The sequence below is a fragment of the Rhodnius prolixus genome, unplaced genomic scaffold (genome assembly GCF_049639745.1).
Source record: "Rhodnius prolixus isolate KJV_2025 unplaced genomic scaffold, Rpr scaffold_5, whole genome shotgun sequence".
NCBI classification, from domain to species: domain Eukaryota; kingdom Metazoa; phylum Arthropoda; class Insecta; order Hemiptera; family Reduviidae; genus Rhodnius; species Rhodnius prolixus.
The window spans coordinates 16,468,757-16,484,754 of NW_027411624.1; the positions used below are offsets into that span (position 1 = coordinate 16,468,757).

General features: G+C 37.5%; 1 protein-coding gene across 3 annotated transcripts in view; it reads right to left on the reverse strand.

Moving 5' to 3' along the window:
- The window catches only part of LOC141458884 (neurotrimin-like), a 708,924-nt gene that overhangs the window by 65,143 nt on the left and 627,783 nt on the right, over positions 1–15,998 (reverse strand). For all 3 annotated transcript variants that reach the window (XM_074137436.1, XM_074137438.1, XM_074137437.1), the window contains exons 5-6: positions 6,435–6,563; positions 6,220–6,357 (exon numbers count right to left, since the gene is read on the reverse strand). In XM_074137436.1, coding sequence (XP_073993537.1) covers positions 6,220–6,357; positions 6,435–6,563 — 267 coding nt within the window. The remainder of the gene's footprint in view (positions 1–6,219; positions 6,358–6,434; positions 6,564–15,998) is intronic.

Here is a 15,998-nt window from a genome sequence, read left to right on the forward strand (position 1 = left end):
GGTGTCGTGGACGGAAGCGACTAGCAAACGTACTTTACTATTTAATCATTAAATAAAATCCAAGGCCAAGACCGGGAATCGAACCCAGTACCACAATGCATATTAGCTTTGCAGGTCTCGCCTCTTAACCCGCTCGGCTACTGTGGCGGTATATATAATTACAAGTATTTATTTATTTTTTTAGAATGTGCATATAATACAAAATGAAATATATACTTTCAAACTCATTTAAAACAAAATTAATTTGGAAATTGCAAACTTCAAGTATATTTCTTCTTCCAGATCCATTTTAGGGGCACAGACCTCTACTAGAAACTTAGATAGATTATATGCTGCTCTCTTCCACAAGCTACGAGGAGTAGAACGAGACTGATGCTGCTACAGAAGAACCATGGCATGCGCCAAATCCTAACGACCCACAGCTGTACAGCGTAAAGCCTTCTCTTTCGATTGCAGCGTCTCACGTGTTTTGTAGAGAAATCTGTCTGACCGGAACCATCGTTTGTGTAAAAGGTGTTAGTTTCGTTTTGCCGAAAACATGATACTACAGATGTAGTAGAGCAACGAATTGTCGTGAAATTTCACACCAAAACTTGGTAAAACCGCTACTGATACTTATCTTTTATTAAAAAGAAGTTTATGGCAATGAATGTTTATCACGTGCGCAAGTTTTTGAGTGGTTCAAGCGTTTCCAAGATGGCCGAGAGAAGACGTCGGAGATGATGACCGCCCTGGGTCGCCCTTCCACGTCCAAAACGGATGAAAATATCGATTATAATTAATCAACATTACTACCGTAAGGTGCTTGCTCAACTGCGTGAAAGAGTAAGGGAAAAAAAAACGACCCGATTTGTGGAAGAACAAGTCATGGGGTTCTCCATCAAGAGACAACGCGCCGGCTCACACTGCGTACACCAACAGCAGAACCAACCTCTCGCATCTTCTTCTTCTTCTGTTGAGGTACATTGGATAGCAATCTGTAATTTGTTTTAGCCCACCTATTTCTCGTTCCATTCCAGCGAGATTTTTTCGCCTCCAGTTACATTTGAGTTGGTATACGGTGTCGTTTACAAACTAGAAAACAGTTAATTTGTCTTATCTTGAACGCTGTCCATTTTTTTCCTCACTTCCAAAGACTTCTGTGTTGTCCCAGGGTTGCTAATTATTCCCTTTTGAGATTGGCCAAGTTTGGCATCCAAACATTAGTGAGTAGGAAATGGATAAGGCTATCGAAAAACTCTCCTTTTAAGGATCATGCTCTTTTTGAATACAAAATTTTAATGACCAAACTTTTTTTTTCCAAGTTAGCACAGTTTTTCTTGTAATTTTCCCTTATATTTCTTCTATAAAAGAAAATAAGTTTTTCGAGATAAACTGGTTTTTCGGCCCACTTCAAACATTTTACCATCTATTGCTCTAATTATCTTTATAATCAAATATACGAGGTGTGTTCAAAAAGTAACGGGAATTTTCGTTTTTTGAAAAAAATATTTATTTATTCATCTACATTAATATTGTCGCCTTCAAAGTAGTCCCCTTCGCATACAATACACTTGTGCCAGCGCTTTTTCCAATCCTCGAAACACTTCTGAAACTCGATCTTTGTGATAGATAGCTTTCAGCTCTTTCAGCGATTCGCTTTTAATGTCATCTATGCTTGTAAAACGACGGCCTTTTAATGTTCTCTTTATGTTTGGAAATAGAAAAAAGTCACATGGAGCCATGTCTGGCGAATATGGAGGCTGGGGCATCGTTAAAGTTTTGTTTTTGGCCAAAAATTCACGAACAAGCAATGAAGTGTGAGCAGGTGCATTATCGTGGTGCAAAATCCATGAATTGTTTTGCCACAAATCCGGGCGTTTTTTTCGGATTGCTTCACGCAAACGGCGTTGAACTTGTAGGTAGTACTCCTTATTGATTGTTTGACCTTGTGGCAAGAATTCATGATGCACTATGCCATTAAAATCGAAGAACACAGTGAGCATAACCTTCACATTCGACCGCACTTGTCGAGCCTTTTTCGGTCTTGGCGATCCAGAATGCCTCCACTGGGACGATTGAGCCTTAGTTTCGACATCATATCCGTAAACCCATGTTTCGTCACCTGTTATAACACGTTTCAGTAGATCCGCATCGTTGTCGACTTCATTGAGAGACTCTTGAGCAACTTCCATTCTCCGCTGTTTTTGTTCGAAATTCAACAATTTTGGAACAAATTTTGCTGCCACACGTTTCATACCCAAAACATCCGAAAAAATTTCATGGCATGAGCCAATTGATATGGCAACATCATCAGCGACTTCTCTGATTGTGATTCGGCGATCGTTCATAACCATTTCTTTCACTTTTTTCACGTTTTCATCGGTTGTTGATGTGCTTGGACGTCCAGGTCGTTCGTCATCTTCAACGTTTTCGCGGCCATCTTGGAAACGCTTATACCACTCGTAAATCCTTGTTTTACTCATAGCAGACTCACCATATGCCTTTATTAACATTTCACACACTTTATTACACTTTATTTCATTTTTTACGCAAAATTTAATACAAATTCTTTGATCCATTTTTTTTAACAAACAAAAATCGCCAAGCTCGAAAAACACGTCTAACCTTAACGGCTGCCACTTAAGAAGTAAACAATGATTATTACTGAAAATTTTATCGTACTTCAGGGGCATGTGTACCAACATAATAAAAAAAAAAAATTTACAATCAGACTCTCCAAACCCGCGAAATTTAAAAATTCCCGTTACTTTTTGAACACACCTCGTATTCACACAAATCTTCAAACTTTTTTTCTTTTTTTTTGGAATTCTTTCATTGGGCACTTTTTTCATATTCTCAAATTTCACAAATTGGCCATCAGTTTCACTCAGTAGTGATATTGTGATCAGGGCCAATTTTCATTGACATTTTTTCGCTGCTCAAAAAAATAATTGAATAAAAGTTTTCAGATTTTTTTTTTTTTCAGAATTACAAAAAAGAAGTCAAACTCTCAACCACTATTACGAAGTTATTCTGTCGTGACCTTGAAACTTAAACGATATCTTAAATTTAAATTCACTGCAACTGCAATTCCGTTCTTGAGTTACGTAGAATACCAAGGGTAAGCAAAAAAGAATAATACGAGGGTCGTTTGAAAAGTCCGTACAAAAATAAAAACTACTTAATTTTTTGGGGTAAACCTTTTTTATTTTTCAACATAGTCTCCTTTTAGGCTTATACACTTCGTCCAACGCTGCTCTAGTTTGTTGATCCCTTCCGAATAACAGGATTTGTCCAAGTCTGAAAAATAGCCATTCGTTTCTGCAATCACCTCCTCGTTTGAATAAAATCTTTTTCCCGCCAGCCATTTCTTCATATTGGGCAACAAATAGTAGTCCGAGGGAGCCAAGCCTGGAGAATAGGGGGGATGTGAAACGAGTTGGAACCCTATTTCCATTAATTTTGCGACCACAACTGCTGAGGTGTGAGCTGGTGCGTTGTCGTGATGGAAAAGGACTTTTTTGTGGGCCAATCGTGGGCGTTTTTCTTGCAGCTCGGTTTTCAAACGGTCCAATAACGATGAATAATATGCACCTGTAATAGTTTTACCCTTTTCCAGATAGTCGATGAGGATTATTCCTTGCGAATCCCAAAAGACAGTCGCCATAATCATTCCGGCCGAAGGAACGGTCTTCGCCTTTTTTGGCGCAGATTCCCCCTTGGTAACCCATTGTTTAGATTGTTCTTTGGTCTCAGGAGTGTAGTGATGTATCCATGTTTCATCCACAGTGACGAAACAACGCTTAAAGTCCTGCGGATTCTTCTGGAACAGCTGCAAACCGTCCTTACACGATTTCGTTTTTGGTCAAGCGTGAGCAATCGCGGCACCCATCTTGCGGATAGCTTTGTCATGACCAAATGATGATGCAAAATATTATGTACCCGTTCATTCGAGATGCCCACAGCACTAGCAATCTCACGCACCTTCACTCTTCTATCATCCATCACCATATCATGGATTTTATCAATGATTTCTGGAGTAGTAACCTCAACAGGGCGTCCAGAACGTTCAGCGTCACTTGTGCCCATATGGCCACTCCGAAAATTTTGAAACCACTTATAAACTGTTCTAATCGAAGGTGCAGAGTCACCATAATGTTTATCAAGCTTCTCTTTTGTCTCCTGAGGAGTTTTGCCTTTCATAAAGTAGAGTTTAATCAACATACGAAATTCTTTTTCGTCCATTTATTGAAAATCACTCGACTTCCTCGATTCAAACGAATGCCAAACACAAAGAAATAGACCGATCTGGCTGAAACTTGGTGTGTGTTCTTCCAAGAGATGCTACTAACTAAACATAACCTCGATACGCGCCAGTAGTGCTATCTCTCTGACTTTGCACGGACTTTTCAAACGACCCTCGTATCTTCATCCGACACGCACCAATTCGTAAAAAAACATTTATCAATTTCCTTCAAAATTTTGAAAGTCTTTTTGAAAGCATGTATTGTTTTTGAATTAATGAAAGCACACTGCATTATTATTATTACTTTTTTCTTTTTTTTTGCCGGCGCATCGACGTCTATGGCCATTAGCGCCCACCACACATTTTCTCTTTTCTTAATCAATGGCCACTAGAGCTGGGATGGTGCCTATTGGCCTATCGGGCTGCCACATACATATCTTGCATAGCAAGGCAAGGTGGAGCCTACGCTATCGTATATCGGACCGCGCTCCCCTCTTACATCATCGATCTGGTCGACGAGGGGGGATGCGGTTTCGTCGATGGTACCATCCTTTAATTCATTACTTACATTTTGCAAAACTCAAATTTTGTCACGAATCAATCAATTAAAGTATTGTATTTGGGTTTAGCTTCATTTAAACATATGTACAATCATGATGACTTATCCGCTTCAAGTATATAGTCTATCGTAAGGAGGCTATTTCCGTAGAATCTAACTCAAGTGTGCAGTACTTTTAACAAATATTCCTGCACACTCTAAAAGTGACCTAATCCTAAATGAATTTAAACCTAAGGGGGGTACTTTTATAAATTTCTTTCAACCCCGGATTAAAAGCCTAAATCTAACATTCGTACCATCATTCTCGCAATAAATACACTTATACTGATAAAATCATTCATACCAATAAATACATTCACGCCAATAAATACATTCATGCCAATAAATGCATTCATTATTATTATTATTCACTTTATTCGCCATATTTACAACTACAACAAATGTTGCATCAAGTAAATTTGATCATACAGGTTAAATTCACTTCAAAGTCGTGATAAGTGTAATCACTAATCACCCATTGGTGAAACTCTTTCTCGGTGGATATTACACTATCAATAGGTCCCTAGACCACTTCCGCTTCAAGCGACGAGGAGGATTGTCTGGAAGGTGTGGAGAGGAGTGTTGTTGTGCAAGAGGATTAGGCTGGAGAGAGCTAGGAGGCTGTGAAATTTGTGGTAGCGAGACTTTATTAGATCAGAGACAAAAAGGGTTGTGAAGATCAGTGTGTATGGTAAGGTTAGAAATGTAGTATGGAGCATTCAGGATTTTCCGTAGGATTTTAGACTGTAGCGTCTGCAGGCGTTTGGAGTTACGAGGGTTTGGTTGAGCCCCCTCACTTCTGCTCCGTATGTCCATGTCGGTCTTAACAGTGTCTTGTAAATAGTCAGTTTGTGATTCAAGTCGAGTTTGGATCTGCGGTCAAGTAGTCTAGTAAGTAGCTTGTAGCGTCTAATCACGTAAACGTAATGTGCACTGATTTTTGCTCATTAATTTTTATTTTCCATTTTCAGAACCAGGTTTCGAGAAAATTTAAATGGATTTGAATGTTCTGACTGGCTTGGGGACCGGATCGGAGTGGGATGACAGTATAGCAGTATCGTCAGCGAATGTTGAAACTATTGTATTTTGGGATAGAGGTAAGTCAGCAGTAAATATTAGAAAAAGGAAAGGGCCTAGAATGCTTCCTTGAGGGACTCCAGCTCCTTGAAGGACGAGAGGGCCTGCCCTTGACGAACGCACTGCATTATTAAAATCAAATAATAAACGAGTTCGTACTAAAGAGTAAAATATCAAAATATTTACATCCACGACACAGTTGTTTTAAAACTGTTTTTTATTGTTTTGAATAAAGTGGATCGATATTTACTAACTTAATAAACATTAATTAATTACTATAAATAATGCTAAATAACCTCACTATTAATTGGCTTACCTTGTGAAATCATTTCGCCAGATTCGCTAGTCCAATAATTAATTGATTTTGGATAAGCTTCTGAATTGCATTCTAAAGTCATTTGTTCGCCTTCCATTGCTCCAACCAATTGGTTTTGTATCCAAATCATTGGTGGAACTGTGAAATCATTGAAATTAAATAAATACATACTGAACTACAGCTTTAATTTTTTTCAACAACTTTAAAATACTTACAATGTACAATAAGCATGATTCTTTTGCTAACGGTTGGCGGTACACCGTTTGAGGCTATACACAAATAGGCTCCCATGTGTAGTCTGTTCACTCTTGTTATATTAAATTCTGGACCATCAATACTTAATACTGCAACAACAAAAGCAAAAAGAGATTGATTAATAAAACTTATATTTAACTATTATAGGATTCGGGTAAAATTTAATTCAACGTTAGTTAGAATTGAATAAAGCCGAAATGTAGCCTTTCGGTTGGCCTAGGAAAACTAGCTACAGTTTTTCAGGCTGAGCTAGCTGCAATTAGGTTCTGTGCTACCGAGATTAATGGGCGAGGAATTATTAATCGTAATTTTCTCGGACAGTCAGGCTGCTCTACGAGCTATTAGTTCCTACCAGGTCAACTCAAGCAGCCTGGTTTGGGACTGTCTGGGTGTCCTGAAGGAAATTAGTGACCAAAATAAGGTCTTTCTGGTCATTCTGGATATAAGGGAAACGAAGTGGCAGATTTATTGGCCCAGGAAGGCTCTGCGGGACACTTCGTTGGCCCGGAGCCCTGTTTTGGGGTTTCGAAGTGCGGTGAGTCTGCGGCCATTAATTTATGGGTGCAGAATAGGTCTCAGGAGAGGTGGCTTGCCACCACTGGGCAGAAACAGGCGAAGGAGTTCATTAGAGGCTATTCGCCGAGGCTGTCTGCAGAATTAATCCATCAAGGCCGTAGGGCTAGGGATAATTGTAGGACTATTAACTGGGCCACTGCAGGCTCAGAAAACACATGCGCCGCATGGGCCTGGCGGATGATAGCCTTTGTAGGATCTGTCAGGAAGAAGAGGAGGAAACGGCCCTGCACGTGTTGTGTCAGTGTGAGGGGCTTGTATGGCTAAGGATGTTACTTCTCGGGGAAGAAAAACCAAGGCCTGTGAGCTTTACCCAAGAGTCGCTCTCCAGAATTAGGAGTCTGATTAAATGGACAGGTCTGAGGGGGGGAGCTTTAGAGTGAGGGGAGCCGCAATAGATCCAAAGGGGTCGCAGTGGCGTAGGCCTTAATTTAATCTAATCTAGAACTGAATGCATTTTAAAATGATAAATTCGAAGAAAAATTATTTGAACCGTAAGAATTTTAATTAGTGTGTCATGCTTATGTCGTCACCTGTTTTTTTAAAAAAATGAATTACAAAGAAAAGAATTCTGAAAGTTTGACAAAATATATCAATCTTTCAACACTAAATTAATGACATGTAATAATAATGACGCAAATCATATGCTGTTCAAAGTGATACACAAAATATGAATTATAATTTAATTTTTTTAATAAAATATTGTGAAGGAAGGCGTTCTTTAATTTTTAACTTTGACTAAACATGCTATACTAAACTTAGGATGGAAGATTTGCGAGGAATTGGTCAAATAAAACAACTCGTCTCTTTGCCAACGTTTCGACAAATGCGAGGGTCGTTTGAAAAGTCCGTGCAAAATCAGAGAGATAGCACTACTGGCGCGTATCGAGGTTATGTTTAGTTAGTAGCATCTCTTGGAAGAACACACACCAAGTTTCAGCCAGATCGGTCTATTTCTTTGTGTTTGGCATTTGTTTGAATCGAGGAAGTCTTGTGATTTTCAAAAAATGGACGAAAAAGAATTTCGTGTGTTGATTAAACACTACTTTATGAAAGGCAAAACGCTTGAGGAGACTAAAGAGAAGCTTGATAAACATTATAGTGACTCTGCACCTTCGATTAGAACAGTTTATAAGTGGTTTCAAAATTTTCGGAGTGGCCATATGGGCACAAGTGACGCTGAACGTTCTGGACGCCCTGTTGAGGTTACTACTCCAGAAATCATTGATTGATGGATGACAGAAGAGTGAAGGTGCGTGAGATTGCTAGTGCTGTGGGCATCTCGAATGAACGGGTACATAATATTTTGCATCAACATTTGGACATGACAAAGCTATCCGCAAGATGGTTGCCGCGATTGCTCACGCTTGACCAAAAACCGAAATCGTGTGAAGTGTTGCAAGGACGGTTTGCAGCTGTTCCAGAAGAATCCGCAGGACTTTAAGCGTCGTTTCGCCACTGTGGATGAAACATGGATAAATCACTACACTCCTGAGACCAAAGAACAATCTAAACAATGGGTTACCAAGGGGGAATCTGCGCCAAAAAAGGCGAAGACCGTTCATTCGGCCGAAAAGATTATGGCGACTGTCTTTTGGGATTCGCAAGGAATAATCCTCATCGACTATCTGGAAAAGGGTAAAACTATTACAGGTGCATATTTATTCATCGTTATTAGACCGTTTGAAAACCGAGCTGCAAGAAAAACGCCCACGATTGGCCCACAAAAAAGTCCTTTTCCATCACGACAACGCACCAGCTCACACCTCAGAGCAGTTGTGGTCGCAAAATTAATGGAAATAGGGTTCCAACTCGTTTCACATCCCCCCTATTCTCCAGACTTGGCTCCCTCGGACTACTATTTGTTCCCCAATATGAAGAAATGGCTGGCGGGAAAAAGATTTTATTCAAACGAGGAGGTTATTGCAGAAACGAATGGCTATTTTTCAGACTTGGACAAATCCTATTATTCGGAAGGGATCAACAAACTAGAGCAGCGTTAGACGAAGTGTATAAGCCTAAAAGGAGACTATGTTAAAAATAAAAAAGGTTTACCCCAAAAAGTTAAGTAGTTTATTTTTGCACGGACTTTTCAAACGACCCTCGTATATTGTCCTCTTCAGGGCCTGGATATTACAAATACAAAAACAATTTACAGAGTCAGTAACATAGAAAAAACAGTAAAAATCAGTAATATAAACATAAACTGTAAAATACAATACATTTTTTTATATAATTATTAAAACTTACGTTGCTATGCGGGTTGGTTGAGTTACAGAAACTAAGTTATGTTACTGACTCTGTAAATTGTTTTGTATTTGTAATATCCAGGCCCTGAAGAGGACAATATATTTGTCGAAATGTTGGCAAAGAGACAAGTTGTTTTATTTGACCAATTCCTCGCCAATCTTCCATCTTAAGTTTAACAATTTACGGTCACGAAACCAATATATTCATATATGCTATACTAATTTAGGCACAGGCGTTTAGCACTGATTTTCATAGTTCGAAGTAACCTTCTGTACTTGTTATCAATTAAATTAAGGTTTGGAATACCGCTTGATATGCCATTTTTTGTATAAAAATCTTTAATTTTGCCATTAAACAAAATAAGATTTATCCGTTTTCTTAAGTTCAATGTTGAGATTTCATAGATTAACTTAAAAAATAAATAAAACAGTAATTTTATACCCAATAATATTTATTAAATAATCGATACAAATTCTTTAAAATAAAATCCCAGAATTAAGAATCGTGGGTTTATTTGGAATGAGAGTTTAAAATCACGAAGTATAACCAACTTATTGGTCCGGATAGCTGGCTCTAAATATAGAAGGCTGATGGGTACCCAGTAATTGGATCAATATTGGAGATATTAAACAATGAAAATATAATAAACGAGCAAAATATGGACCAAGTTATTTGAAAGAATGCATCATACAATATTAAGGTTGGGCTTTAAACTCCCAAATACTTTATATTATCAAAACAAAATTCTCGTTTACACATTAGTCGCAGAAATATTTATCGAAAGAAAAACATCCCCCAATAAAAGTGGCGTATAACGGGGAATTCACCCGCCCTATGTTTTAGTTTTCATATGGAAATGGCGGGAAGAGTAGGTGGAGAAAAAATAGAATAAAATGCACTATAGAGGAGCAGCCATCACAATGGCAACCAGCTTCCGCATACAATCATGCGCTTAAACCGGCACAAATAACAAAATAAAACCCATGCACTTGAAAACCTTTCAAATACCTATGCAAACAATAACAGTAAAGTTCAAGCTTCGGCGGAGTTATGAAATGCTTTTAACTTAAAGGCAGTACTGGGGTAGTGCTCTCCATTTCTAGAAGTAATCCTTCACTCGCTACATTCAAGCTTTAGATATTGTTTATTATTTCTGAGCTTTTAATAAACAATGTATACATAAAAATCGATCAAAATAAATCGCTAAATGTAGAACAATCTGGGCAGATAGTCGCTATTATTCGCAGTAAAACATAAATTAAGAATTAACTCAAACCACTAAGGTTATCGGATTTAGTTTTCTGTAGTTTTTGTGACAATATTCGAGTTGTAGTTTGTAATTTTCATTTACCCAAATAAAATTAAGTAACATTCTCCTCATGTCACAAAACTGAATCTGGTCACTAAGCTCCAATATTTTGGTTATAAAACAATATAACTTCTTTAAAATTATAACAACTTAAATTATATTTAACCAGTTCAGCGTGGAATTTAGTTTTTTTAAAAAAACCCACAGTGTGCGGAATTAAAATCAGACAATGGCGTGTATACACGTTGAACGCGGGGAAAAACAACCAAAAGTTTACAACGTCAGTAATAGTCACTGTAATTGCACTTTTTCTGCAATCTCTCTGGTGCTTACAGATTACAGACCATTCTGTGCTCATTCAAAATCTTGCACCACTTCACGTATGCATTGCTCTAGTTAACTAGAGACGCAAGAGCTTTTACAAGGAAGAAAAGAGCTTTGAATTCTGTGCAAAATGAAATCATGCTCGTACTGAGGTCTAAACCTCTATCTAAGGTAAAAAACGGCATTGCACAAGGGTTGAGAGCTTCTATTTGTGTGCCTAATTCCCAATCTCTAATGCTGAGACCAGCCACTTATCATTTGGCTGACTCCCGCAGCAGTGCTATTGGTAAGATAAAGGAAATATCCCACCAAATAATATTCTTATTGTATTTTATTAAAATTTCGAGTTTTTATAGTTAATGGCAATTTTATATTTTTTACGAGTATAGACGTCGAACGTAACAGAGATTTGGTTTGACGTGTATATACGTCAGACACGCTTAACTGGTTAACGAATATTAATAGGTGCCCTAGTTTTGAATCTTTAGAGGCACACATCTTATTCTGAAATAGGATTTTGAAAAAAGTAATGTTATGCCTATTTTTTTTTCAGAAATACTGAAAAAAAGTCCATCCACCAATTAGGTGTCGTGTTCTCTCTTTACAGACAACACTGTCCATCACCGGACAGTGAGCTGTAAGAAGCTCCTAGGAAGAGAAAATCTAAGGGTCAGCTGCTGGATTCGAACCCGGGACCTCCGCGTGGGAGTCCAGTATGCTAACCTCATAGCTAATCCCTTTTTTTGTTTAATGTTTATAAAATAAAGGATGTTTATGATGAAGATATTTGTTTTATTTTTTCAGGCGGGGCTTAACGTCCAACTACCAATTAGGTGTGGTGGACGGAGGCGACTAGCAAACGTACTTTACTGTAAATTTCTTTTATTAACCATTAAATAAAATCCAAGGCCCTTAAGACCGGGAATCGAACCTAGTACCACAATAAATACTTGTATTAGCTTTACAGGTCTCGCCTCTAACCCGCTCGGCTACCGTGGCGCCTGCCGAATTAGGATTAATTCTATACATTACAAGGCGCCACGGTAGCCGAGCGGGTTAGAGGCGAGACCTGTAAAGCTAATGCGAGTATTTATTGTGGTACTAGGTTCGATTCCCGGTCTTAAGGGCCTTGGATTTTATTTAATGGTTAATAAAAGAAATTAACAGTAAAGTATATTTGCTAGTCGCCTCCGTCCACGACACCTAATTGGATAGTTGGACGTAAAGCCTGCCTAACAAAATTAGGCAATTGCTTTACTTACTTTTACTTTCTTAATTAACATTACAACTTCTGAAGGTCGTAAACATCAAGCTGATCTGTTTTTTTTTATCGACATTATTAACAATTTGTTGATTGCTTATCTTTGAAATAGTCAACTTATTTTGTTTCATCCTTATCTGTAATGTACCAAAAAAAGATTCTTCCTTATTCCCTATTAGCCCACTAATCATCTTCAATTGCACTCCTCCGTTATTGAGAGAATCCTGTGGCTAGCCAATAATCAAAACACCAACTATGATTTATTTCAAATGATCGTCGCAATTTTATAAACCACGTCAAAAATATTTTCGCAAAAACTTCTATATTCGGATTCTTTGAGAAAAAGAGTTCTACTTTTTTGTTTTATGTTATAGAACTTAGTTTTATAACTTTTGTTTGTGTAAGTTTTGTTTATTTAGTTATATCTATATGTTTTTGAACTTTTGTCTTGTTTTTTTGTACAGACTAAACTTTGTACTATGTTTAACTAATTTTTCGTCAAACCCTTGCTATAAGACCAAGTCTTTATAAGTATTTTTATTTATTAATTCTTATTTTTGTTTGGGCTTCGAGCCCGTACAAAAAAGAGTTGGATACATAATTGAGTACAAAATACATTCATACAAATAATTGTGAACATAGAAATAAAGAATAATGAAGCACATTTTATGTATCCAAAACAAAAGCAAGTATAAGAAGAACAGAACAAGACAGCACATAATATCAAAATTAGGAATAAGTGTTTAGAATTTTAAATTGCATTAACTTGCTAAGTTAACCTAACAAATCAGACAAATTCTCTCTACAAATGCTAATACCAAAAGTAATGAAAGTTATAATTTATTCATACGATATTTAATATATAATTCATAATTATATAATTATATTTATTGTTTGGGCCAGTGTGGCTTTAGAAAAGGGCGCTCATGTGTAGACAACCTGTTTGTTTTAAATACCATGATTCAACTCAAATTGGACTACAGAAAATCTGATCTATTCGTCATCTTTGTAGATTATAGGAAGGCATTCGATTCTGTGAACCACAGCAGACTATGGCACAAGTTGAGTCAAATGGGCATAAGTGGAAAGTTAATAAGGATACTTAAAAGTATCTATGATAATGCAACATTACGAGTTAAAAGTGGTGGGATTGTATCCGATGAGGTACCTGTCACTAAAGGGGTGCTGCAGGGCGAAGTCCTGTCTGGGTACTTGTTTAGCCTCTTTACAAGTGACATAGAGGAATTCTTTAGAGCGAGAGGTGCCTCTGGCATCCCAATTTCCCCAGGTAAAGATATACTTCTTTCGCTATATGCGGACGATAGCGTGTTTTTCGCTGATTCGATGCCTGACTTAGTGAAAAAGCTTGAAATCCTTGCCTGCTATGCCAGTATTAATCATCTGGAAGTAAATACAGCTAAGACAAAAATTATACACTTCCATAAAGGCCGACCAAAAAAGATAAAAAAATTGTATTATTTGGGTGAGGAGGTGGAAGTTGTATCAGCTTTCGACTACTTGGGAATTAGATTCTCAAATTCTGGTTTGTTCCACCTCGCTTCCAAATTAGCCGCATCTAGGGCCTCATCTGCTGTTGGCTCAGTGTTAGAAGTATGCCGCAAGGGTAAATTTAGATCAATGGAATGTAGAAGTAGGGTCAATGATGCCATTTCCATGAGTACTCTCTTTTACGGGGTTGAAATCTGGGGGTTGAGATATCTATCTGAAATAGAAAAAGCGCACCTGGAGTTCTACAAAAAGCTTTTTTCATTGAATAAAAGTACTCCTGCCTGGCTTATCCGAACTGAGTTTGATCTGCTTAACTCCAGTTATAATGTGGTCAAATCAGCGCTGTTCTGGATCTGCAAGCTCCTTGAGATGCAAGACCATAGACTTCCTAAGTTGTGCTTTTTGAAGCTAAAACATATCCATTTTAGTCATAAACCCTCGATAAAGTACAACTGGTTTTCGCAGATGAATTATTTATTGAGTCTGATTGGCTCAAATGACATCCTTCTTGAAAGAGACCCTACAGCCTTTAAAAACTCTATCTCTGGAACATTAAATAGATATAAGGAATTCCAAAAGTCAAAAGACCTAGATCTAATGCACTCAGCAAAGTACAGCCCTATTTACAACGATATACTTGCCACAAGTTCGGTCTGCCAATATTCTAGCGAATTGAATTTGCCATTTGGTATAGTGAAACTAGTCACACAATTGAGGCTTTCGGGCAATTACCAGATCAAATTGTCAGTGAAAAATGTCACACACCTAATAAAACCTAAGGAAATATGCACAATATGCGGGCGTAATGATGCGGAAGATTTGTACCACTTAATAGTAGTTTGTCCGGTTTACGAATCTCTTCGTAATCAGTACATACTGCAGGTTAAGAATGTATCAATGGAGCAGTTCCACAATGTGTTTGTTTTTAGGTGCGAAAATGAAATTAAACAATTATACCTCTTTACAATTAATTGCCTCAAAACACGATCATTTATACTAAATGAATAGTTTACAGTGTGAGAGATTGATTACATACTTATATCGCCACTTTTTGTCCGTTTATATTCTTGTATTCATAAATTATACATCTGTTACTTAAAATATGGATACAATGCAGTGTGCTGTATATTTACTGTTATTACTCTAGATTTTATGTTTTACTGTTATTGTATTATTTATATATTCTGGTCTCTTTTTTCTTACCATGTTGTTCACTATATTTGACCAGTCTTCATTTGTATGGGGTATGTCCCCAAGACAAATTATTATAAATAAAAATAATAAATTTATTGTTTGGGCATATTTCTCACACAAAGAGAGAAATAAATGAAAACAAAATACATTCTCACAAGTATTAGTAATACTTAGGATTAGAGTAATGAATATAAAAGGGGGGAAAAAAAATCGAGAGCAATAGGGAATAATGTTCTAAATGAAATTAGCTTATCAGGTTCAGATGACGAGTCAATCGAGTTCTCTTTTTAAGTGCGGATACCATAAAGTAATAAAGGTTATACAATGTATTCGCATCATTGGCAGAGCTGTATGTTAAGAGCGACACAAGATTCTTACAACTACCGCGCAGATACGTATATCTGTAAATACAGGGTGGGTCCTTAAGTTCTTCCTGGGCATGTGGACGATGTTTAAAAACTTTTTCCTTTATGTACCCCCTAAAAGGACAGAATCAGAGAGGAAGGTACGGCAATACCCATCGAAATGTGCAGAAGAGCGGTTGAAAACTTCAGAATTCGCCTTCAAGAGTGTATCGTGGCTGACGGCCGCCACCTACGTGATATCACCTTTCAAACTTAATGTAAAAAACTAAATTCTGTACTGAATTAAACAATATAAACGTAATTTCTGTAAGTTGAATTGTTTTTGTTTTACATCCCTTTAAAACCGGTTCATACCTTTTGTTCCACCCTGTACTTTGCTCTAAGGTGTTTGTAAAAAGGACAATGAACAATAAAATGTGACAAATCATCCGAGATATTTTTGAAACAAGTTAGGCAATAATTTCCCCGAATGCACTTGTCACTCACTATTCGTGTGTTGCATCATGATAATGCTCCTTGTCACGCAGCAATTTCAATAAACTGAGTTTTTGGCCAGTAAAAACACTCCTGTGGCTCCTCAGCCTCCTTATTCGCCTGGACTTGAGTCCTTGTGACTTTTTTCTCTTCCTGAAGTTGGAAAAATCACCTCAAGGGAACTCATTTTGGGACAGTCGAAAACATTCAAACGGCTGTAACCGACCAGCTGAAGGCTATTCCAGGATCGGAGTTCGAGCACTGC